At 36.3% G+C, this 24,699-nt stretch overlaps 2 protein-coding genes across 3 annotated transcripts; both read left to right on the top strand.

Moving 5' to 3' along the window:
* Positions 1-3,794: 3,794 nt before the first annotated feature.
* LOC112522455 (E3 ubiquitin-protein ligase UPL3) lies at positions 3,795-16,975 on the top strand. Of its 2 annotated transcripts, XM_025131573.1 has the most exons (19): positions 3,795-4,943; positions 5,275-5,385; positions 5,477-5,593; positions 5,693-5,863; positions 5,939-6,100; positions 6,965-7,210; positions 7,288-7,409; positions 7,505-7,662; positions 7,771-8,921; positions 12,409-12,504; positions 12,988-14,562; positions 14,663-14,881; positions 14,998-15,102; positions 15,335-15,415; positions 15,505-15,573; positions 15,762-15,890; positions 15,973-16,095; positions 16,468-16,623; positions 16,711-16,975. In XM_025131573.1, exons 1-18 carry the CDS (start codon positions 4,065-4,067, stop codon positions 16,531-16,533), a joined length of 5,580 nt encoding a protein of 1,859 aa, XP_024987341.1. In that variant the 5' UTR covers positions 3,795-4,064; the 3' UTR covers positions 16,534-16,623; positions 16,711-16,975. The 2 variants fall into 2 exon arrangements, with proteins under 2 accessions (XP_024987341.1, XP_024987340.1); XM_025131572.1 differs by having other exon boundaries at positions 7,505-8,921.
* A 1,585-nt stretch (positions 16,976-18,560) lies between these two features.
* Positions 18,561-23,227, top strand: LOC112523165 (protein MCM10 homolog). Its single transcript, XM_025132650.1, has 11 exons — positions 18,561-18,687; positions 19,403-19,583; positions 19,925-19,999; positions 20,077-20,311; positions 20,407-20,510; positions 21,743-21,776; positions 21,870-21,916; positions 22,100-22,237; positions 22,483-22,547; positions 22,630-22,678; positions 22,767-23,227. The coding sequence occupies exons 1-11, from the start codon at positions 18,603-18,605 to the stop codon at positions 22,930-22,932; spliced, it is 1,179 nt and encodes a 392-aa protein (XP_024988418.1). The 5' UTR covers positions 18,561-18,602; the 3' UTR covers positions 22,933-23,227.
* Positions 23,228-24,699: the final 1,472 nt, after the last annotated feature.

Here is a 24,699-nt window from a genome sequence, read left to right as displayed (position 1 = left end):
GTTTCCATTACACATCGCATGTGATTTTATTTTTATTATTTTTCTTTTTCAGTGTTTAATTTGAATCATTATTTTTCAAACTTTAAATCACATATTTTTAGGAAAATAGTTTGAAAAAAATAATAATTATGAATCACATGTGATTTTGTAGTTGTTAGTGTAAAAACACATGTGATTCGACCATTCTTTTATTTTCTTAAATACATACTATTCTCGAATGAACTTAATTCTATTTAATTAATTATTTTATTCTCTCAAATATCTACTAAATCTTTAATCATACCCACTTAATTTTGGATAACTATCAAACCATGATTTTTTTTTTACATTTTTATGTTTATTTGCTTTATTTTATTTCACCATCTTTTTTCTTTAATTTTTTATTTATGGTCTTCTTTTTCACAATTTTTTCTTATACATTATCATATATGATATACTATATATCAGATGTGACTTATTTCACATCTGTTTCTACAAAATTTTCACGATTTTATGGATTCATGATATTGATTCCATGTTCTAAATCACACATAACAGACCGATCACATGTGATCCACTTAATTCACTATACTAAAAAGACTAATCACTAGTGACTACAAAAAAACCTTACAATCATATGTATTATGCTACAAGATTACATACATAAAACTCACAATCATATGCAGAATATCACATTAGTAATTAATAACACAAAAAACGAAGATCATAGTATTATGTTAGAATATCAAATGTGATTAACAACAATGTAAAACACGAAAAAAAAAATCTACTACAAATACCACATATGATTGTGTTCAATGCAAATAACATATGATTGTAATACAAATAAATATTACATGTGACAATATACAAACATAACATATGATTTGTATTAAATGTCAAAAACACATGAACATAATACAAATTAATATCATATCATATGCTATAATATACAAATTCACATATGATAATATACAAAATAACAAACATAAACCTACCAAACTACTTTCAATCATGGAGGATGGATCCAAATCATGGTGAAATTGAAAATAATATTACTTTAGGACATGTATTTTGATCGTCATTATACTGAAAATGCATGTTTTTAAAGTCTGTTTGGATGATTCTCGATTAATTTTATCCACCTCGAACTTATCTTTACTTATAAATCCTTTTGCAGGTTTTATGCAAACAAGTGATTAAGTGCATTAATTAGAAGCGTTGTGTTATCTTTAGATGTATGGTTGTTTTGAATCAAACAATAACTTGTAGAAAACCTCATAAATTAGTGAAGTATAGTATTGGAAGTTGGGTGCACATGTACAAACGTGTAAGATTGTTATTTATTTTGTTTAAACATAATTTTTAGGTTTTCCTTTTTATCAAGAAGTTGTTTTACTTTTTTAATTATAATAAAAATTTGAATGTCACTGCATTGCAGTGGATACATAACTAGTATATATATAGATAATGAAAAAAATATTTATATCCAATAATTAAATCTAGACTTGTATCAGGTTAACCATGATCGACCAATGTCGATTGGCCCAAGAGCTCTCGGCCAAGTCGGTCCCCAAGCCCAGCCATCAGCCGAACCTGACTCCCAGCCTTGCGAAACCCCACTTGGCAACTTGACTGATTAGCCCCATGCGCTCCATGATCCAGAGCTAAGGCTTGAGAGGTAGCTGCCATTTTCGGGGCCGTTTAGGCTTGTTTATGGTCCATTTTTCTCAATTCTTTTTGCTAAACCTAGCAAGTTAACAAAAATCCTAACCTATATAAACAAGAATCACTCAAAACCACCCAATATTAGTGAGAATTTTGCACTCAAAGTTCTAGCATTACTGAGAATATCGTTTTTGCGTTTTTCTACAAATCGACTACCTTATCCAGCCATTATTTTGACTCAAGAAAAGATTTGGAAACACTAGCCACATGAATTAACATTACTAAATACAAATTTTGAGTTTCGAGTGGAGGTTATATTATACCTTAATTCAACAAACTCTGAAAACCCTTTATTTTCTTGGTCTATGACTCTATGCGACCTTGACAACAATCCAAGGTCGCATGTCAGGCTGCGTGGGACCCTAAATGGCCCAAAATCCACTTTTTACCCCATACTAAGATAGGGTTTGTAAATACCATTAAAATTCATAATTGGAAGTTTACAACAACCTTAACTTGGTCAAACCCCACAATTGTATTTATATCAAATTATGGGCGTTACAATACCCACTATATTAATTTATGTTAAACTTGGAGGAATCTTGCACCCATGCCATCTATTTACTTTTTGTTTATAAACCAAATGAAAACCCACAAAACAATCTTAGCTTCACTACATGAAGTTAGCTTTTCATTTTGATATCTTGCAACTTTAAAAACATATCCTTACGTAATACGATACTTGGTTCTTATAATTTTAAGACCTGATAGTACACGAGAGTGTATATTTGCGTAGTCTTGCTACTGTTTTTGTGCGTTTACAAACATCTTAAGGTTCTAAGAATCATGTAAACAACTCATTAAGAAGCTTGTAAAGGTGAAAGATTATGGAACTCTTGTTCTTGTTCATTTACTTGTGAAGTTGGAGTCATTCTTCTCGATGACAACATGCCTAGAAAGAACTTTTCGGCAATGACTTCTATGAGGAATAGATTGCATAGTAATATAAAGAAAATATGTCTTATCTAAATTTTTTAATGATAATGGCTTCCAAAATTCGGACACTTTGCGAGAGCAATTGTAAATTTAATTTGGATATATGTTTTGAACATAGTGTCGTTTTTAAACAATCCATTGTTATTTTGAGTTCTATGGCACTACTTTGTTGGATTTTTTATTCTAAGATTTGCCATTGATTTCATTAGGGAAAATGAAACCAACTTTTACCTGATTCTTATTTTGGGGAACCAACTTTCAAAATCGTCATTTATTAAAGTTTAAATCAAATTTGGCAAATCAAACCAAAAGTTTGATAGAGACCCTTAAATTACATATTACATGTTTAAAAATTTGGTTTCATTTTGGTGCAATTTTCCCATTTCATTAATATCAAAAGTGTATTGGTAAGTTGGATATGATGTTTATCAATAAGATGTGATAACATAATAGGCACAACTTCGATATTCAACATTGGGATTGTACTTAAAAGCAGAAATTCACACATTGATTTTTATAGTATGAAGATGATTATGGTTTGTTGTCTTCCCATATATTATGAAAATTTCATAGATTATCTTTATTTACTTGTTCAACTCAATTTATAGAAAAGTGGTTTGGGTTTCATTTATATGGCAAAAAGTATGCAAAGCAGTAGTTACTTCTCTAACTGGTATATTGGGAAAACCTAAACATGACAAACGTTGTTGTACCTTCTCTTAGATACATGCTTGTAAATTTCATATGCATCTCGAACATTGTTTTGAACATAATTGGTTTCATTGACTACCTTCGCCACCAAAATTAACAACCTTGTACACCAAAAACCTTTTTCTTTTGCTGTTTCCTTATCTTTAATGCTAACATAACAACTCAGGTTATGTGTGTAATCATGAAGAAAAATTGATGGTTAATAAGTCGAGCGGTGGTTCCTCCATTGACCATCGTAGCGATGGCGATGGCGGTTGAGGGAGGGTAGAAAAATAAAATTGGGAATGGATTTTAAAATGCATACGGATGGGGAAAAAAAGGAAAAAAGAAAAGCAAAAACAGCACCGTATGATATTTTGGTGCATCTCAAACGTACTACACACACAAACGTACAGCTATATAAATAACTAGAATAACAATTAGGGTTTTTTTTAACCCTCTTTCTTGATTTTACTCCCCCATCGTCAAATTCCTCTTTATACACTCCTTCAATCACCCTTCGCCTTTCAGCCGATCGGTTTCAATTGAATTAAAACATTCACATTTATCTTTATTTATCAATTCAGCTTCAATACTTGTTCTTGGGTTTGTTAGATTTTGGGGTATTTTTTTGATAAAATCGGGTGGTATTTGTCAAGGACGATGATAAGGGTTCATTGTTCTTTCGATCGTCGTTGATCGTCGGATACGAAAGGGGGTTCGGGCTTTGTATGGAAACTCGTAGCCGGAAGAGGGCGGAGGCCACCTCATCAGCCCATTCTTCTTCGTCATCCGGCGGTCCTACCATCCGTTCTAGCAAACGCACCCGTCTTTCTACTACCACCTCCTCCTCTGCCTCAGCCGCAGCAGCTACCAACGTCGTCGTTTCTACTCGTTCACGCGCTTGTAATATGGATAATTCCACCAATGAATCATCCGGGTCCGGGTCGGGTCGAGGCCGTCGTAGTAGGAAGAATACTAATAACCAGAATATGGGATCGGATAGGGATAATTCCGATAAAGGGAAAGAGAAAGAACATGAAGTTAGGGTTAAGGATAGAGATAATAGTATTAGAGACAACAACTTAGGACTGAATATCGATGGTGGCGTCGGCGGAGCTGATGATGATGACGATGATAGCGAGGGCGGAGGTGTCGGGATTTTGCATCAGAATTTGACTTCTGCAAGCAGTGCACTTCAGGGTTTGTTGAGGAAGCTAGGTGCAGGGTTGGATGATCTGCTTCCTTCATCAGCAATGGCGTCTGCTTCATCATCTCACCAAAGCGGTCGGCTAAAGAAGATCCTTTCCGGTTTGCGTGCTGACGGGGAGGAAGGAAAGCAAGTTGAGGCTTTAACACAGCTGTGTGATATGCTTTCTATTGGCACTGAGGATTCACTTAGTACTTTCTCCGTGGATTCTTTTGTGCCAGTGCTTGTTGGGTTGCTTAATCATGAGAGCAATCCCGATATTATGCTGCTTGCAGCCAGGGCACTCACACATCTCTGTGATGTGCTACCGTCTTCATGTGCTGCCGTGGTGCACTATGGTGCTGTTTCTTGCTTTGTTGCTAGGTTGCTTACCATCGAGTACATGGACTTGGCTGAACAGGTTTGCCAGCTTATTAGCTAAATACTTGCACAAATTTAATCATGAAATGATGTGTTGTAGTTTAATTTCTACATGTATATTAATATATCATAAGTGATGCTACGTGGGGATAGATGAGGTACCTTGAATGCTTAAAGAGCAGAACACCTTTTATCACAAGTAGACTGAGGATGTGAAGGAATTTTCTTGAGGGAGGGGAAGTAGGCTATCGCATACTTTAAAATTTGAGCATCATTGAAATCTTGTAACTAGTGATAGTATTCTTGCTTGAAGTTTAAATTTGAAGCTGTGGATAGTAGTATTTAATGTTGATGTTTATCATTGATAACAGTCCTTGCAAGCTCTTAAGAAGATATCTCAGGAGCACCCTACTGCCTGCTTGCGAGCAGGGGCGCTAATGGCAGTACTCTCTTATCTTGACTTTTTCTCAACAGGAGTCCAGGTACCCCCTGTTCATTCTTCTAAATGTATGGAAGAAAGGGATGTATATTCAGGGCAATCTTATAATATTGACTTTGTCTTGTATGTCTCAGCGTGTGGCATTATCTACTGCCGCAAATATGTGCAAAAAACTTCCATCTGATGCAGCTGATTTTGTCATGGAAGCTGTTCCTTTATTGACAAATCTTCTTCAATACCATGATGCCAGGGTGAGTACTGCAATTTCTGAATTTTAGCTATCTAAGGCTGGTTAACTGGCTACTTTCTTATCTCATTATGATATTTCTTGGCTTGTATTATATTTCTAGGTTTTAGAGCATGCTTCAGTTTGTTTGACTCGAATTGCGGAGGCATTCGCAGCATCTCCTGATCAGCTGGATGAGCTTTGTAATCATGGATTAGTTAAACAAGCAGCCTCTCTCATATCAACTAGCTGTTCTGGAGGTGGACAAGCATCACTTAGCCCATCTACATACACGGTACATAAGTAATTTGCTTTTGTTTGGAATATAATATTACTGTGGGAGGCTGCATTACTTAATGTATCTTTTCAGGGCTTAATCCGATTGCTATCTACATGTGCAAGTGGTTCTCCTTTAGGATCCAAAACTTTGCTCCTCCTAGGGATCAGTGGGATTTTTAAAGATATATTGTCAGGTTCTGGTCTTGTCGCAACAATGTCTGTGTCACCTGCCTTGAGTAGACCACCGGATCAGGTAATGTTTCTCTGTATATCATTTTCTCTTTCATTTGTAAAGCTTTTGGTTTGTTTTCTCCTGAATCTATTGAAAGTGGTAAACAATTTCTCATTTCCACCATGTATCACGGTAGATTCAATTCTTGAGTGCCTCATACTTTCTAATGCGCCATTGCTCAATTTTGAAATCATCTCCTCTCGATAACGTTGTAAGCTGGTTTAATTTATGCTATCCTTTAAATATTTGTACTTTTCCGGCATAGCTACCCAAGTTCTTGAAGTCCTTTTGAGACTTCGTCATGGTGTAAAAAAGAAGAGACATAATGCTCTTATAAAGTGATAAGGCGAGGTTACTAAAATGGTTGAGCAATAGCAACAACAATTGCTTCAGGGACTTTTTATGACAGACTGTAATGTCAATCTGAGGTTATTTTTAGACTAGCCTTTCTTTAAGGGGTGGTCGCAATGTGATGGAAGAAAAGATCTTGTTGTAATGATGGTTGGTAGGGAGTCTTTAGCTGAAAGTAGCTAGTAAAAGAAGGAGCATTGCAGTTTCCAAATAAACCAGTTCTTTTTCATTTTCGCAAACTGCGCAAAAATTTATGTAGGATTGGTATAGTTAATGTTTTTAAGGAAGATGAGGACTCACAACTAGCCGTTTTAATAAGGTGCCACCAACTATATATCTATTATTTAACAATTTTGCTCATATTAATGATATCATTCAGTTTGTAAACCTCTATGTTTTTTAGATAGTCTATTAGGAAAATTAACAGTACTAGCCTTTTAGCATGCACTTCTTTTTCTTAGTCATCCACGATTAGTTTAGCACTTCACACTTGAGTAGCAATGTTTTTTAATTACTTTTTTTCTTTGTATGCAGATATTTGAGATTGTGAATTTGGCAAATGAGCTTCTTCCTCCATTGCCCCATGGAACCATAACTCTTCCTGCCAGTAGTAATGTATTTGTCAAAGGGTCTCTATTTAAGAAATCTGCTGGAAGTTCTAGCAAGCAAGAAGAAATGAGTGGCAGTGCACCCGAGGTCTCAGCTCGTGAGAAACTGTTAACTGATCAGCCTGAGCTTTTGCAGCAATTTGGGATGGATCTTCTTCCTGTTCTGATTCAGGTTAGCTCGGACGAGTGATTGTACACTTGTCTGCAATTACTCATGGAAACAAATTGACATTTGCTTTGGTCTTGCAGCTATATGCGTCAAGTGCAAATGCACCTGTGCGTCACAAATGTCTCTCGGTTATTGGGAAGTTGATGTACTTCAGCACTGCTGATATGATTCAATCTCTACTTGGTGTGACGAACATATCAAGGTACATCGGTGGTCAGATATTTTATTAATTTGTGATGTGTTGGTTTCTTGTATAATGTAAAAGTTCTAATATTGTACGCTTTAATGAAATTCTAGTTTCTTGGCTGGGGTTTTGGCTTGGAAGGACCCACAAGTCGTCGTACCTTCCCTTCAAATCGCAGAGATCCTGATGGAAAAGCTTCCAGAAACTTTCAGTAAGATGTTTGTGCGGGAAGGCGTTGTTCATGCGATAGATACTCTTGCTGGATCATCTGGTAATGCTCTTTCCCAACCATTATCAAGTGAGACGGTTAATGATTCTATACCTGGATCATCCTCACGCTCGAGGCGTTATCGACGCCGCGTTGGTACCTCCAATACAGATGTAAATGCTGCTGAAGATTTGAAAAACTTGGTCCCTGCTGTTGGTTCTCCCACAAATTCAGTAGAATTGCCACCTGTCAGTTCCAGTCTTCGGATTGTAGTTAGTGCTAGTGCAAAAGCTTTCAAGGATAAGTACTTTCCTTCTGATCCAGGAGCTGTGGAAGTTGGTGTTACAGATGATCTTGTACATTTGAAAAATCTTTGTAAAAAGTTGGGCGCTGCTGTGGATGATCAGAAGATAAAGTCCAAGGGGAAGTCCAAAGCTTCTGGCCACCGGTTTGCTGATTTTTCACCTAGCAAGGAAGAAAACTTGTTAGGAGTGATAACTGAGATGTTAACAGAGCTAACCAAAGATGATGGGTTTTCCACATTTGAATTCATTGGTAGTGGTGTTGTTGCTGCTTTGCTGAATTACTTCTCTTGTGGACACTTCTCAAAAGACAAAGTATCTGAAACAAATATGCCTAAGCTACGTCAGCTAGCTATTAAAAGATACATATCATTTATAGAAGTTGCACTTCCGTCCAGTGTCGATGAGGCAAAGCGGGCTCCTATGAGTGTTCTAGTTCAGAAGCTCCAATATGCTTTGACCTTCTTAGAACGTTTCCCTGTAGTGTTGAGCCACAGTTCTAGATCTTCTACTGGAAATGCACGCCTATCTTCTGGTCTTGGTGCGTTATCTCAGCCATTCAAACTGCGTCTTTGCAGAGCGCATGGTGAAAAATCTCTCCGTGATTATTCTTCAAATGTTGTCCTCATTGATCCATTGGCAAGCTTGGCAGCTGTGGAAGATTTTCTTTGGCCTCGTGTTCAGCGGAGTGACTCCAGCCAGAAATCTTCTGCATATGTCGGTAACTCAGAGTCTGGAACCACACCTGCAGGAGCTGGTGCTTCATCTCCATCTACTCCTGCATCTGCTACACGCCATCACTCCACAAGATCCAGGTCTTCAATTAGCATAGGTGACTCGGCCAAAAAGGAGACACCACAAGAGAAAAATGCGAGCTCTTCAAAAGGGAAGGGAAAAGCTGTATTGAAGTCTGCTCAAGATGAGGGGAGAGGACCTCAGACAAGAAATGCTGCTCGGAGAAGGGCTGCTCTGGATAAAGATGCACCGATGAAATCTGTAGATGGCGAGTCTACTTCTGAGGTATGCTTCAATCTCCCATACTAGAATTTGTTATCTTTGAATATTTTCTTACATATTTGAATTAGTGACTATCAAACCTTTTGTTCTGTTCTTGTTCAATTGGCATCAGTATTGAAACATTGTGCTGTTGTTTGTTTTCCTTTTACTTCAAATCATACTAATATGTTGGGATCTTATGTATTCATCTTCACATGATATTTGAAGATCTAGTATCCAGGCCACCTTTTGAAATCGTAACCATCTTTAGAGTAGTATAATCTGTAGGTATATTCATGCAGTTACAGTAAATTCTGGCAGATGAAAGGTATAATATCTAAATTGGTTATACTATGATCATAACATACCGATCCAAATCTGTTGACGTCGTCCTATTGCCCCCTGTAATATATGTACTTGTACATTCGGTTCATTGGGTTTTTACATGTAAATAACAGTATATAGTTGAGAATACAGGATCTGCAGGATTCAAACTTCAAGATCTTGAGACCACAAATGGACTTTAACTTCTCCTTGACTTGGCTCAGTGTCTAACCCTCACCCCCGTCCAAAAGGAAAATATGAAATTGTGGTCTCTTGGTCTTGAAACACAACCCGCCATCATCACCTCCATGCTACGGTGACCATTTCTTGCATACAATTGCTAAGTGACTGATGCCTGATTAGGTACATGATAACATGTAGTAAATTCCATTATGTTCTAGGTGATGACATGGCGCCTGCCATAGGCTGTTTGTGAACATAACCTTCGAACAATTGCGGAAGTGTTTATTTGCTCCAAAATCCAAACCAAGAGTTAGTGATTTGGAAACCTTGGACAAATATTAGGGTGGCGTTTGGTTCGCAGAATGTTTTTGGATGTAATGGAATATGTCAAAAGAATTTGACTTTAAGGAATTGAAATGGAATGTTGTCAGGTTTGGCCATCTGTTTGGTTGGTATTATTGGAATGGAATCTGTCAAAGGAATTGGAATTTGTCTGTTTGGTTCACAGAATGTAGCTTTAGAATTGGAATGAAATTCTGGTAAATGACTAAAATACCCTTTTTGATAAATTTAATTTGTAAATAAATGCATTCAACAAAACGGATTTGTAGAGAATTATATACAAATCTTTTGTATTCACCATCATAGATTTATTAAACAGATTTTTATACAGATTACACAAAACATATTATATACAGATTTGTAAAGATTTATATACAAAAAAGATTTATATACATATTTATCATAGATTCTGTACTTCAAATCGAGAAGAGAAGACAGATTGCAAAAATCGAGTTCAAATCTTGAAATCGATCTGCTTTATCGATGGTTTCTGCAATGTCGAAGTCTGGTATATGATAGAAATCGACCAGACAGAAATTAGCCACAAAGAAATCGACCACACAGGAAACGAACAGAGAGAAACCAAGGATCGAGTGTGATGGAGAACCCAGAGAAATTGAATGCAGGTATCAGGCAGAAATTGAACCTGGTTATGCGATTGAAGTCTGGTTTGCGATGGAGTGCGATAGAGAACCCATAAGAAATCGAGTTCGGAGGTATCAGCTTCTTGTTTATCAGATTAGGTCGTATTATGTTTTATGATATTAGGTTATATTGGGGTGAGGGTATATTTGGTATTAAGAAAATGGAGAATTTCATTCCATCAAAATACCATGTAGTTGTTAAAGAATGTTCAATTCCTTTGGTTGTGGAATGTGATGGATTTTAGAGATTCCTTCCAAAGAAAAGAATGAACCAAACAATGGAATGGAATTTGGTCAAAGGAATTCAACATTTCAATTCCATCAGATTCCTTTATATTCTGCGAACCACATGCCACCTAAGATTTTCTTGCCATCTCAGCCGATCAAGCACTTTAAAATCGATCCCTAGACACCCCACCATATGTGTGAAACCTACCGCCATTCTACTCAATGTAATAGGGATGAGTAGACCGCTGACTTGGTAGCTCGGGATCCTCTTTAACAGTAAAGTGAGATCAAACTTACCTATAGGTTGTACACTTTGTTATATCATTTATAACACTCAAGATTCTTAGATTCACCATCATGCCTCAGATTGTGGGTAAATGCTCTTTGTTAGAAATACTAGCTAACCTCTAATTTCACGTATTGGAACTGAAACCAAACGGAGCGTATGATTCATCCTGAATATACTAAGAGCTTATCCTGAATCGTGGATATAAAGGTGTCAAACCCCATGTTCAAAATAAAATCATTAGGAAAAGAGTCTTTTAGGCACCGGGTGCATTTTCTGCTCCGTTGGATTATATTTAAGAGCATCCTTCAAATTTGTTGTAATCTCACACACTGTATATCTACTTTACTTTTGAAGTATCTATATACATGTCCAAGGGATGACATCTTTACCATTGCTATTGTGCTAGTCATAATTATACTTGACGTTAAACTACTTAATCTTGGTTATGACTTATGAGAGGAAGTTACGTACACCTTGAATGAATGTTCTTCAGGAGGTAGTATTCCGAGTCCAATGGATTATTGAGAATCCTCGAAGATACAAACATATGTTGAATACATGGCACATCTGTGTGAGCCTTCCCAGTTCAACTATTTTATTATCACAACAAAACAAGTCACTACCGATATACTTATGCCTCAAAGGCTTGAGATGAGATGTATGGCTCTTATATTCTGTCAAATCAGGCTACTGGCTTCATTTGTTTTCAAGGATATAAAAAATATCTTTATAGGGAACGTAATGAAGTTATACCACATTCAGTCAGGAGTGTCTATTCAACAATATAATGCCCCAGCACTTGATGCTACAACGTTTTTATGCACCATAGGTTATATGCTAGCCAACATCGTCACTTGTAGCAGACAAAGCCGTGTGGCTATTTACAAAGTTTTTGATCGACAAGGTTCTATATTTTGATCGACAAGGTTCTATATTTTGTAAGAAACTATCCTATTTGATTCTGTTTTGATGTTGACATGTGATATTTTTGAAGATAGCAGAATTATGGCTCTCTTCAATTTTTCACCTTTTATTGTATTCCAGATCTCCTGGAATCTGCTCCCGATGACAACAATTAGTCTGCCGCTTTAACTTGAGTTTCATTCATGTAGGAAGGGACAGTGATATGAAAAAAATTATGTTCTCATCATGTGGTTTGTTAGATGTCGAATACTATGAAAAAAACTATGTGCGCGTGTGTGCCCGTGAGAGAGCTAATGGTTAGACCTAAGATTCATCTCACTATTTAACATCCTTTACTAATGATTTAGGAGGATAATTATGTCTATACTTTGTAACCTGTTATACTAACCAAACTTGTCATTTTCAACATATTTCTTATTGGCAAGATATCTGAATCTGATATTCATGCCCTCGTGTTTTCTTCTATTTCCAGGATTGTTTCTTCAGTTAGCCAGTTGTTTTCGTTAGATCTTCTTGATCTCATTTTTTTACTTTAGCTTTTTCTACCATTGCTTATATGAGTTTTTTTGTGCTGTAGGATGAGGACTTCGATATATCACCTGTTGATATTGATGATGCATTGGTGATTGAAGATGATGACATTTCTGAGGACGAAGATGAAGATCATGATGACGTATGCTGTCGTTTCATTTTTGTTATTGTGTTTTAGTTTCATATCTTGAAGTGGTTACTAGTTCACTGGCTGTGCGATAATATCTGGGTCTACAGTGGTATTCAGTGGCAACTTAGGGGCTGTTTGTTTCAGGCTGGGAATGGATTTTTATTCCCCAATTTAACCTGGAATGAAAATTTGGGCTTGTGGGGGAATGAGTCCATTATATTATATAAAAACAAACACTGTCTTCTATTTTCATTCCCATTGATTACTGCTTAATACCTATAAACAAAAACCCTCTTAGTGTTTCTAACAATCTAAACTTGTTAGTTAAAGAAAAAGTCTGTTTGAAAGATGTCTATGTCGTTACTGATAATTTTGTTTAACCACCATGGATAGTGTAGTTTGCAGTGTTTCCAGACATAGCAAGCTTTACTATATCAGTTAGATGTTTGTGTGCAGGTTTTTCTGATGAATGATTTGTCTTTTTGTTGCTTGCAGGTGCTAAGGGATGATTCTCTTCCAGTTTGCATGCCAGACAAAGTTCATGATGTTAAGTTGGGCGACTCTGCTGAGGAAAGACCTGTTGGTGCTGCAACTAGTGATAGCCAGGCAAATCCAGCTTCTGGCTCTAGCAGCAGAGGTACAGCCGTTCGTGGGTCAGAGTCTGCGGAGCTTAGAAGTGCGAATTCGTTAGGTTCAAGGGGTACGATGTCCTTCGCTGCTGCTGCCATGGCTGGGCTTGCATCGGCAAATGGCAGAGGTATCAGGGGCGGCAGGGAGCGGCATGGGCGGCCCCTTTTTGGCTCTAATGATACTCCCAGGCTGATATTTTCTTCAGGCGGGAAGCAACTCAACCGTCATTTAACCATCTATCAAGCTATTCGGCGACAGCTTGTCCTGGATGAGGATGATGATGAGAGGTATAATGGGAGTGACTTTATATCTAGCGATGGAAGCAGATTATGGGGTGATATCTTTACGGTTACATACCAAAGAGCAGACAGTCAAACAGATAGGGCATCAGTTGGAACTGTGAGTTCTACAACTCCATCTAAATCTACTAAAGCCGGTTCTACCTCAAACTCCAATGGTGATTCACGGATGCATCAAATGTCTCTGTTAGACAGCCTTTTGCAAGGGGAGCTTCCTTGCGATTTGGAAAGGAACAACCCTACTTACAGCATATTGTCTCTATTACGTGTATTAGAGGGTTTAAACCAGCTTGCGCCACGCTTGCGTGTGCAGTCAGCAACTGATCGTTTTGCTGAAGGAAAAATCTCGAGTCTAGATGACCTGAATGTTACTGGTGTTAAGGTTCCTGTTGATGAGTTTGTCAATAGCAAATTAACTCCCAAGTTGTCAAGACAAATGCAGGATGCTCTTGCACTTTGCAGTGGTAGTCTTCCATCATGGTGTTATCAGTTGACAAAAGCATGCCCATTCTTGTTTCCTTTTGAAATTAGGCGCCAGTATTTCTACTCAACTGCTTTTGGGTTGTCTCGTGCATTACATCGGCTTCAACAGCAGCAGGGTGCAGAAGGCCATGGATCTATGAATGAGCGAGAGTTCAGGGTTGGAAGGTTACAGCGGCAGAAAGTCCGTGTTTCGCGGAATCGTATATTAGATTCTGCTGCGAAAGTCATGGAGATGTATTCAAGCCAAAAGGCTGTTCTTGAAGTAGAATATTTTGGTGAAGTTGGCACTGGTTTGGGCCCTACCTTGGAGTTCTATACCCTATTAAGTCATGACCTTCAGAAAGCGGGACTGAGAATGTGGAGATCTAATTCTCCTGATGTCAGCACATCAGTGGAAGTTGATCCTGAGGAGAAGAAAGCCGGCAAAACAAGTACCACACCTGCTTCTGGCAAGGGTGTTGGAGATCTTGTTCTATCTCCCCTTGGGTTATTCCCGCGTCCGTGGCCTCTCACTGTCGATACTTCTGATGGTAGCCAGTTTTCTAAGGTAACAGAGCATTTCCGTCTTCTTGGTCGTGTAATGGCCAAAGCACTTCAAGATGGGAGGCTTTTGGATCTGCCCCTTTCAGCGGGGTTCTATAAGCTTGTGCTTGGACAGGTAAGCTGGTTGTTTTCTATTTTTAAAGGCTTGGATATTCATGCAACTTTTTGATCTTTATGTTGTTTTGGCTTGACACTTACAGCTTCTTCTATTACAGGAACTTGATTTGCATGACATTTCATTGTTTGATGCTGAATTTGGCAAGACATTAGAAGAGTTGCAAGCTCTTGTTTGCAGGAAACAGTACCTAGAGTCGATACATGACCGAAATGAAATACTAAACTTAAGGTTTAGGGGGGCGCCAGTTGAAGATCTTTGCTTGGACTTCACACTTCCTGGTTATCCTGATTTTGTTCTGAAATCGGGCGATGACAATGTACTTGCGCATCTTTTGAGCTGTTTAACTTTTTTGTTTATGGGTTTATGATTGTTTAGAATTTCTTGCAACGGTTATGCTGTGTGTGTTGATGAAGTTCAATTCTAAATTTGTAGGTTGATTTAAACAATTTGGAGGAGTACATTTCTCTGGTAGTTGATGCTACAGTCAAGACTGGTATCACGCGTCAAATGGAAGCATTTAGAGCTGGATTTAATCAGGTCATCATCTTTGCTCATTCCTACTTGGTGCAATATTTGTTTCTTAGAGTTCATTTCCTTCTGGAAATCTTTCTGAAAGTTTTCAAGATTTAATCTTTTTGTCCTGCTGTAGCAAATTAAATTTGTGATCCTTTTGTATCTGTGATGATTTACTGCTTTGTGTTGCAAGTAGAAAATACAGGCCAGATCCTACCTGTAAGTTCTAAGCTAATGTATATTACATAACTATCAGGTTTTTGACATTTCGGCTCTACAAATTTTTTCTCCAAGTGAGTTGGATTATCTACTTTGTGGCCGTGGAGAATTGTGGGAGGTAAAGTGATCCTTTCTGGTCCACATTTTTTAGTTAAACATGTTTTTCCTAATAAAGCAAGATGTAATTCAACTTTTCTCCAAATGCAGGTTGATACGCTTGTTGAACATATAAAATTTGATCATGGATACACTTCCAAGAGCCCTGCAGTGGTTAATGTATGTAACATCTTTTTTGTTTAATTCTTCCTGGGCTTGCAAGTGACTTCTGTTTTGGGGACCCCCAAGACTGTCTTTCCCACCATTTTTGCTTGTGCTAGTGCCCCCAGAAATTCTGTTATTCGAGAGCAGCAATTGTTAGAGAAGAACTATAATCTAATAAAGTGTGTTGTTAATGTGACTTTTAGTTGCTTGAGATATTGGGAGAGTTCAATTTGGACCAACAACGGGCATTCTGTCAATTTGTCACTGGTGCACCTCGGCTTCCTCCTGGTGGTTTGGCGGTGTTGAATCCTAAGTTGACGATTGTGAGAAAGGTATCTTGTGAACACCATTGCACTGTTCATTATTATGTTTCGTAACAATGGTTATGAACTCTGGTTTTGTTGTGTGGCACAGCATTCTTCAACAGCCAACAATGCGGCATCCAATGCAGCTGGATTGTCTGAATCTGCAGATGATGATTTGCCAAGTGTGATGACATGTGCTAATTACCTAAAGCTTCCTCCGTATTCCACCAAGGTGCAACCTACTTCTATATGTACCCTGAAAAAGTCTGCATTGGTAGTTTGTTCCAAGTTGTTTGCCGATAAATAACATCTGCTCACTTTTTTATGCCATTTATATGCCTCCATGACAAAAAATATGGTACTTATGTAGCAAACACATTCCTTGCCATCAAAGTTACCTCTCTACCCCTTGGAGTAGAGGTAAAGTAAGCATACATCGTACCCCCAGATCCTATCAGTGTAGGATTTGCTGGGTTTGGTTTGGTTTTAGAATTGGCTGCCCATTTTCATAATTGAAGGAAAATTTGGGGATACTTATTTGGTTCACACATTTTGTTGAATATTTGCCTTTGTGTAACGAGTAGTATTGAAATGGTTTGGGCAGGAGATCATGTACAAGAAACTCGTGTATGCTATCAGCGAAGGACAAGGATCGTTTGATTTGTCATAAGTTAAACCAATCAACCAAGTTGTGTATATTATATCCGAGAATCCTTTGTGCCTTAACTTGTGAATAAAGGTGGTCTCTTATCAAGTTAAGGTGAGTTGGTATTCTATTTATTTGGCTTATATTGAATTGAAGATGACATTGTGTGTTGTGCTCATCATCAGTCTTTTATGATTGAAGGGTTTCCAGTGGAATGGATGGGAAAATGATTGATGATGAAGAAGATGAAGATGAAGATGAAGAAAAAGAAATTGTGGAGGTAGAAAGTTTTTGTAAATAACTTCTACTGGAATCACATTTTGGTGCTGCTACTATTCCCTTGAAATTTTTGTTATACATCTCTGATGAAAAGATTGAATCCTTGGTTTTTCTTTCATGCAACTTTCTTTTTCAACTCTCTGTTTGTGTATGATTTTGTTTTTCAAACTCTTGATGGCTGGCTGAAGATTAAGGTATAAAATTCATTTTCTAAATCTTCTTTTTCTTTTTCTACTACCATTTTCAATTGAACCGGTGGTTTGGAATATGATCGATATCGGTTGTTTGATCAAGAGTCAAGTCTTGTCTTTTGAATGCCGCCGCGAGTTCTAATCATTCGTATGTTTAATAGAATTAAAAAGCATACAGTCCGATCCATATTTTACTTTGAATCATCGTTTTCTATTTATTACCAACAGTGACAAAAGAGAGTACCGATTATTTTATTAAGGCATTTCGGTTACATATCATTGTAATCGTCAAATACAGGTTTAAAACACATGATTAAATTTTGCTACTTGCATTCGTTATACTATATATTTTGGTATGGTATGGTATGGTATGCTATATTACTATAGAAAAAATTATAAAAATAATTGAATTACATTTTTATTAATCGATTATTACAAAACCAATGTTTTTAAAACCTTATTGCATACGAAATCCCAAGCACTCCTTAAAGATTTCAAAATCTTATATTTAAAGGATTTCAATTAAATTCAAAGGTTTTAAATCCGGACAATTCAACAAACCAAACATGATATTAGAATGAAAATTCCTCAAATTCATTTCATTCCTTCAAAACAAATTGAACCTGAGCTAAGTAGTTCAAACCCAACCCAAAGCTACAAAATCCGGTACTAAACCTAACCACATTATGATATCCTTTTCTTCAATTTATTTATCATTCAAAGCTTTCTTAAATAGTTAAATAAATACTGTTCTATTCTATTTGTTTTTGTCAAAACACAAAACAAAGAACAAAGAATATGATTACGTATATGTATATGTATATGTAGGGGCCGTTTACCAAACGTTTATCCGAGTAAGTGCTTATCGAGTCACATTAACTTACCGGATGGATATGGTAAGACCAAGAATTTTACCCGATAAGAGCGAGACAAGGATCAAAAGTCTTACTCGGTAAGTGAATGTGAGAACTCTTACCACGATTAGCGCTTACCGGGTAAATAGTTGCATACAATGTCGTTTTTGTTGACTAAAATCTTACTTGTTAAGTATGTGATAGTGTTAAATTTTACTAGTAAGCGCTTACCGGGTAAATATTTGGTAAACAACCCCGTAGTGAAGAAGTTACTTAATAAGACCGTTATTTTAATATTTATATTATATGAATCATATCAAAAATGAATTTTAGTAATCTTTCCTTTCTTTTTTCTTCCATGACCAATACCATCCATAAAATTTATGTCTTGTATTTTAAGTTAGTAACCTAATTAACCATAGGGGTGGTGCCTGATTGGTTTGAGCTTGACTCTAAAGGTCAAAAATACCAGGAGGTTTCAGGTTCAAATCCAAGGAGAAATAAAAATCCCTTTATGGCCACGAAGGTTCAAATACGGCGGCAAAACAGGTGCTTGCCCCGAGATTAGTCTGGATATCGAGGTTAATTAAAAAGAAAAAGAAAAAGTGAGGACCTAATTGGGCCGACCCGACCCATGTCATGTCATTGCAATTTGCAATCAACTTCCGAATTGAAATTGGGGGGAAAACTGAAAACAAATCGAAAATCATGAGTATAAAGAATGATTGCATTGCATCCATCTGATTGAAGCAAAACCATTGAATCCACCATGTCAACACACGGTGACCATCTCCATCTTCTCCTCTCCCTACAAGACAGGGTCCTAGAAACCCCACCCTCATCTCCTTCACCTGGTAATATTATTTCCTTCTCTTGTCTCTTTTTCTTGTTATTTCAGCTTACATTTCTCTCAAGTATGTGTCGCTTCTCTATCAATACGCTTATCACTCTGCCTTTCTTTATCCTTCCATTTGATTCATGGTTGCCCTAATAATAATATGTATCTTTTGTTGTTTAGTTATTCGATTTAGGTCAGCAAACTTTACTTGCACATAATCTATTTTGTTCCACCGTCACCAGATTTCTGCAACTTTCTTTATTCAATTAACCCAATCAAATTTACTTCACTTTTTCTTTTACAATACTGTTAGCTTTTTATGAAGATTAGTCTCTTTGCAACTGCACTATACTATAACTGGTGTCACCTTCTCTATGTTTTCTTGTTACCACGTCTCACGGAATTGTGTCTGGGTGTTTTATGTGATTGTCATATCATTTGTGTACCATTCATTTTTCAATTTTGGCTATAGATTACTACCTTTCTAAGGCACATAATCCAAGTGTGCCACTCTATTTTTCTAATCCATATCTGTACAAGTTCTTGGTTAATTATCTCATTTGTAATTGCTGTGTTCATTCTTAAAAATTGTAGGCTCTTTTCTTTCTTTCTCACTTTTCATCAAGCTCCTAATTATCGATTTTTGGCAAGTTAATATTTGAAACTGCAATAATCTGTGTTCATTTTCAAGAATTATGTGGGATTTCTTCTCAATATCGATATGGATTCAGGGTATCTATCTGATGATGGATCAGCCAGGCAGAGGGGACAGGCAGACATGTCTGTATTTAGAACTGCTGTTGAGGATTGTCTAGATTATGAACCTGAAACCTCCAAGAAACCTCTCAAATCTGGCCATGCAAAGAGCTCAAGTGACATTGAGGTTGAAAAATTCTCAGGTTTGAGAATCCGGTAGGTGGCTTTCTATTATAACTTGAAACACTGGACACGTGTTACCATGGCTTGAACAACCATTTTTATGTAGATTTTAGTATTTCACTGAATGTGTCTTAAAACAACAAATTTGACTTGTATGTCAAGGTTAATAATCACTTGAAAACTGGGTGATAAGCTTAAGATTTCCAAAGTTGTGCTTTATGTAATTGGTTGAACTAGCATTGCCTGGCTTCATGCCTCTCAGTTAAAAGTTTCCTTCTGATTCAACCTCATTGTGTTCATCTGGTTAGAGTGACATATATGTGGTTACTATACATGCACTGACTAAATTTCATGTGCCCTTTTTGTCTTTTCAGGAATCAGTTGGTCTCTCGAACAGACTTGAGTGATCGGTTTGCAGATATTCGATTTGTTCGTTTAACAACAATAAAGTACATCATAACACTCAATTATATTCTTTTTCTTCTCTGATTGTTAAGTTCATACTGTAACTTTTGTGCTATTTTAGGAATCTTCTATCAGGGGAAATTCTTTCTGGTTGTTGGGCGACTGTCGGGGTTCTATATGAGAAGGGGGGGATGAAGACTAGTTCAACAGGGAAGCCCTATAGTATATGGCAAATCGGATGTTTAGATGAAAAACCTGTCTCCCTTTTCTTGTTTGGAAATGCCTATCAAAAGAATTGTAAGGAAGAAGTTGGAACAATCTTTGCTCTATTCAACTGCAGTGTGCGAAATAAATCGGTACTAGCTTTTAATGTGTTAGTGAGATCCATTTGTGCTGATATATGTGTTTGAATTTTGCAAATATTAACCTTCTTGTACCTTTTTCTTTTCAGAAAGAAGGATTTACTCTGACCGTTTTTTCTGCTCCACAAGTGTTAAAAATGGGAACTTCTGCAGATTTTGGAACATGCAAATCATGCACACAAGTTATCAACAAGTATGTGATTGAAATCCTTATGTTTCTTGTTGTAATGAATGGTGATAAGTTACCTCTATGTTCTTGGTGTAATTATAGTTGCTACTTCAACATTTGTTTTAATTTTTAGTTGCACCTAGAATCAATTTCCTTATAACTTATCTTAAGTTCTGTAAACCAACTTATGCTCAAAGAAACATTATTATGTGAAAAGTTCCCTTTGCCATTAATCACTATTATTTATGGGGATGCACTTGGTTGATGTGAGGAGAAATGCAGACAAGACCCATGAAAAGAAAAATGGACAATGGAGGAAAATGATCATAATGAATGGGAGATATCTCATGACTTTCGTTTGTCTTTCTACAAAACCTTCTCCATTAATGCTTCTCATAGGTGTAATCGGGGACGGACCCATAAATTTTTTTAAACGGTAGCACCATTTGACCATAAGAAAAAAATATAGGAAATTTTTTTCAAACTGTGGCACCGTTTGACTAAGAAAATGACACTAACATGATTCGGACTTGGGTGTGGGGTAGAATAAAAGCCTTGAAAACCAACTCTACCAAATAAAACTTGTTCTCATTGTAGTTTCAAAATACATACGGTGGCACACAACAAATTAATACGGTTGCACCGTACACGAAACCTAAATTTTTTACCCTTCGGCGGAGAAACGATACGGTGGCACGTGCCACCCATGGCACCTATGTAGGTCCGCCCATGGGTGTAATTGACTTTTTTAACTTCTGATTGCAAATTAACCATAGTTTTTAAAAAAATGTTAAAAGAACGCCATAGTTTGCAAGAACAAGTGATTTTGGACAAATTTTGGTAATTTAAATAAGAAGCATCATATTTGATACTTCTTGCAAAAGTTGTCTTTTTTCTTTTTTGCATTTTCCCAAGAATGATAATTTGTCTACAATAAAGACCTTATAAAATGGTTAGAGATATCATTCTCAGAATCGAAAAGAAAAGCAAATTATTGGTGAGAAATACTTTTTCCTTTTTCTTATTGTATGTTGCTAAAAAATTGGGAGCACATTAAGTTTGCACATTTGGTGAAAATGAAGATGGGATTTACATAACATGTTTATCTCTTAACAATGTAATCTCCTAGTGTGCTGAAATTTACCTACTCTTAACCATATCAAGAGACTATACAAGAGATGGAAGTTTCTTGCATTAGCTTCCCTTTGTGCTATATATATATATATATATGCTAACTGATTTTTTTCTGGTGCTAGACGTCGTGGAATACATTGCAAGTACCATACAAAGGTATGGATGCATTTATGTATCTTTCCTTTGCTTTCCACTTCTGGTAACTTATTACTTTTGCTGAGTACTAATATCTTAATAATTTGACCACAGAATGCAGCACAAAAGTATTCGACTAAAAGAGTAGAGTTCATGGGAGGGTATGGAATCACATCTGTATCTTTTATGCCGTTTATCATCTCAATGTTTTCATTTTATCATATATGATGTGTGGAGTAGTGAAGCTGTGAGTGTAGGTCCCATTTACAAAAGAATATGGCTGGATTTCACAAAATAGCTAATGGACATGTAAAAAATGGCTCATTTTTGCACATTTGCTTCAGGAATTTGAGGACAGCTTTCAGCTTCAAAGATAGAATGCAATCAGAAGGCATCTACATGGTTGAAAACAAGACAAATGTAGCAAAGGCTGGGCAGCCGAAGAAAGTTCTGTCTGTGGAGGGATTAAGAAAAGCATTAAGGTTAAACTTTTTAACATCAGCCTATAATTAATTAAAAGTTTTTAAGTTGATTTGTCAGCATTTTTCTCAAGTTTACTTGAAAAAATAGATAGGACTCACAAAATGAAGAATGGACAAAAAAAATAATATATTCAAATGGAAACCATTAATAACTCCATGCTTTGTGCATGTAGGTTCCTTCGAGACTTAAATTTGGTGTTTAGTCTATTTCTTAGCAGTCGATCCTAATATGTACTATGTTACAGTAATGCAGGAAAAGTGACCACTAACGCTTACTCGCAAGGAATAAGATTTTTATCTGAAGTTGCAGGTATATTATATGTTTTCGTGATCTTTCGAATTTGCATGTTTGTAATTATATTGTCAACTATAAAATGAATTTTCACTGACAGGGAAACCAAGTTCAAGTTTAAACCACCCAATTAAGAGCTCGGATAAAAGGTAAGAGGTCATGGTTCCTTCATTTCTGTGTTTTCTTTTGCTAGAAAAGTTGGTATGTTTCCAATTCTTTGTTTTTGGTTTGTGAAAGGAAATCGTCGGATGTGGAGTCAAATCTGCCTGAGGTCAAAACAAGTCAACAAAATGCAAAGAGAATAAAGATTGAAAAGGGTCAACAACCATCAGCAGCGAAAACCAAGCAAGGTACAGAAAAGATGGTTGAGTTAGAACTTGTTAGTTCAGATGATGAGTTCTGACCCTTTTTTCGTATGTATTCTTGACAAGAAACTGACTGAATTCATAAGTTATAATGCCTGTAGTTGAGTGGAGATACAACTTGATCGGAATTTAGTGTAAATTGCAAGAGATCCATAGACCAGAAATTGACTTCATTTGCGTTCCCAACATGAAATTTTTATAATCTAGATTGTAATTTTGAGTTTAAATGTTATTTCATCGAGACCCTTTTTTATACGATTTTGTTGGCTTATTTTCATGCTTATAGTATTTTCTAGGAAGTGGTTTATATGATTCAACATGTTGATTGATTAATCTGGGCCTGTTGTTGAAAAGTATGACACAGGGTCAAAGTTGTAGGTTGAGTTTGAAGCAAAGGGATCTTTTTGTTTCAAATTGTAGCTTAAAGAATACTCGAGGCTAGGTGTTGCAATGCATCTACAGTTGTACTGTACAACACAATAAAACCTAGACATTGGATACATAAATACAGAGCTATAATCTTGTGGGGTTAGGTCAACTGACAATAAAGTTTGGTCCTTTGGGGAGGTCACCGGTTCGAGTCCTGCAAGTCCACTTGTTCTCCAGGGCCCTTGAGATTGGTCGAGGTGCGTGTAAGCTGATCCAGACACACTTGTGTTAACAAAAAAACTAAAAATAAAGAGTTGTATTTTAGAGAGGAGTTATGCCAATTCCCTTGAGATGTATAGAGAAGGGTATCATGTCTTGACCCTTACATAGATATTAATTTATTTTTGCATTGTTTTGTTGTTGGTATATTTGAACGCATTTGGGATCCGATTATTTGGTAGCAATTTTGCACATTTTAATTGTATCGTTTGGAACATGTGTGCATTGATTTGTGGAAGTTATGCATCCCGACAATTATGATTGTTAATCTCACAGTTAGATGTATGCTTAATAGGGGTGTTCATCCAAACCGTCCACACCACATCGTCTTACTACACCAGAAAGTACGATTTAGAGCATCCGCGGTGTGGTTTGCCTTGTGGTTTTGAGTTATCAAACCGCAATTCAAACTGCACCGCACCGTATATTTTATATATTTTTTAATTTTATAAAATATATATATATATATATACACACATACATATTATATAGAATAATTGTTAATTTATATAATAATTTTGGACTTTGTGTTTTGGACTTTTGGTTTGAAGTTTATTTTTTTTACTTCTTAGATTGTTTTCTAATTATGCAATACGTATTTAAGAATCAGAAGTATTGAAACTCTTTATTTTATTTTTTTTGAATTACGATCATGTTATCATTGATATTATAATTATTGGATTGTAGATATAAATTACAATAGATAAAAATCGTGTAAACCACACCACACCGTAAACAACCCACTTGAGGTTGATTTTGTTGTATTCATACTTTTATTTATGGTATAAGAAACCAACCAATTTACACTGTGAAAGTTTTGACAGCATTTCATGGTTATATAAAAAGTCAAACAAAAGAGTGAATGTGGTCCATGCACTTGGGAGTTGGTACCAACCCTATCCCTATCCCTATCTTGTGATTGTTAATTGGATATATATATATATATATATATATATATATATATATATATATATATATATAGGTCTATTCAAGGAAGAACTGAGTTGTTTGTGGTAACTGTGAGAATCAATATTAACCACAATTTAATAAATAAATTAGGAAATTTATAAATTTGGTAATTTTAAATTAAAATCTTAATACAAGGATATTTTTGGTATTTTAAAACTCTCCTCTCTCCTCTCTTCTCTCTCCGGCCA

Source organism: Cynara cardunculus, assembly GCF_001531365.2.
Source record: "Cynara cardunculus var. scolymus isolate 2C chromosome LG 12, CcrdV1, whole genome shotgun sequence".
In the NCBI taxonomy this organism is placed as follows: Eukaryota; Viridiplantae; Streptophyta; class Magnoliopsida; order Asterales; family Asteraceae; genus Cynara; species Cynara cardunculus.
The sequence above is the reverse complement of the archived record's forward strand: the minus strand, read 5'-3'. Positions and strand labels throughout refer to the sequence as shown.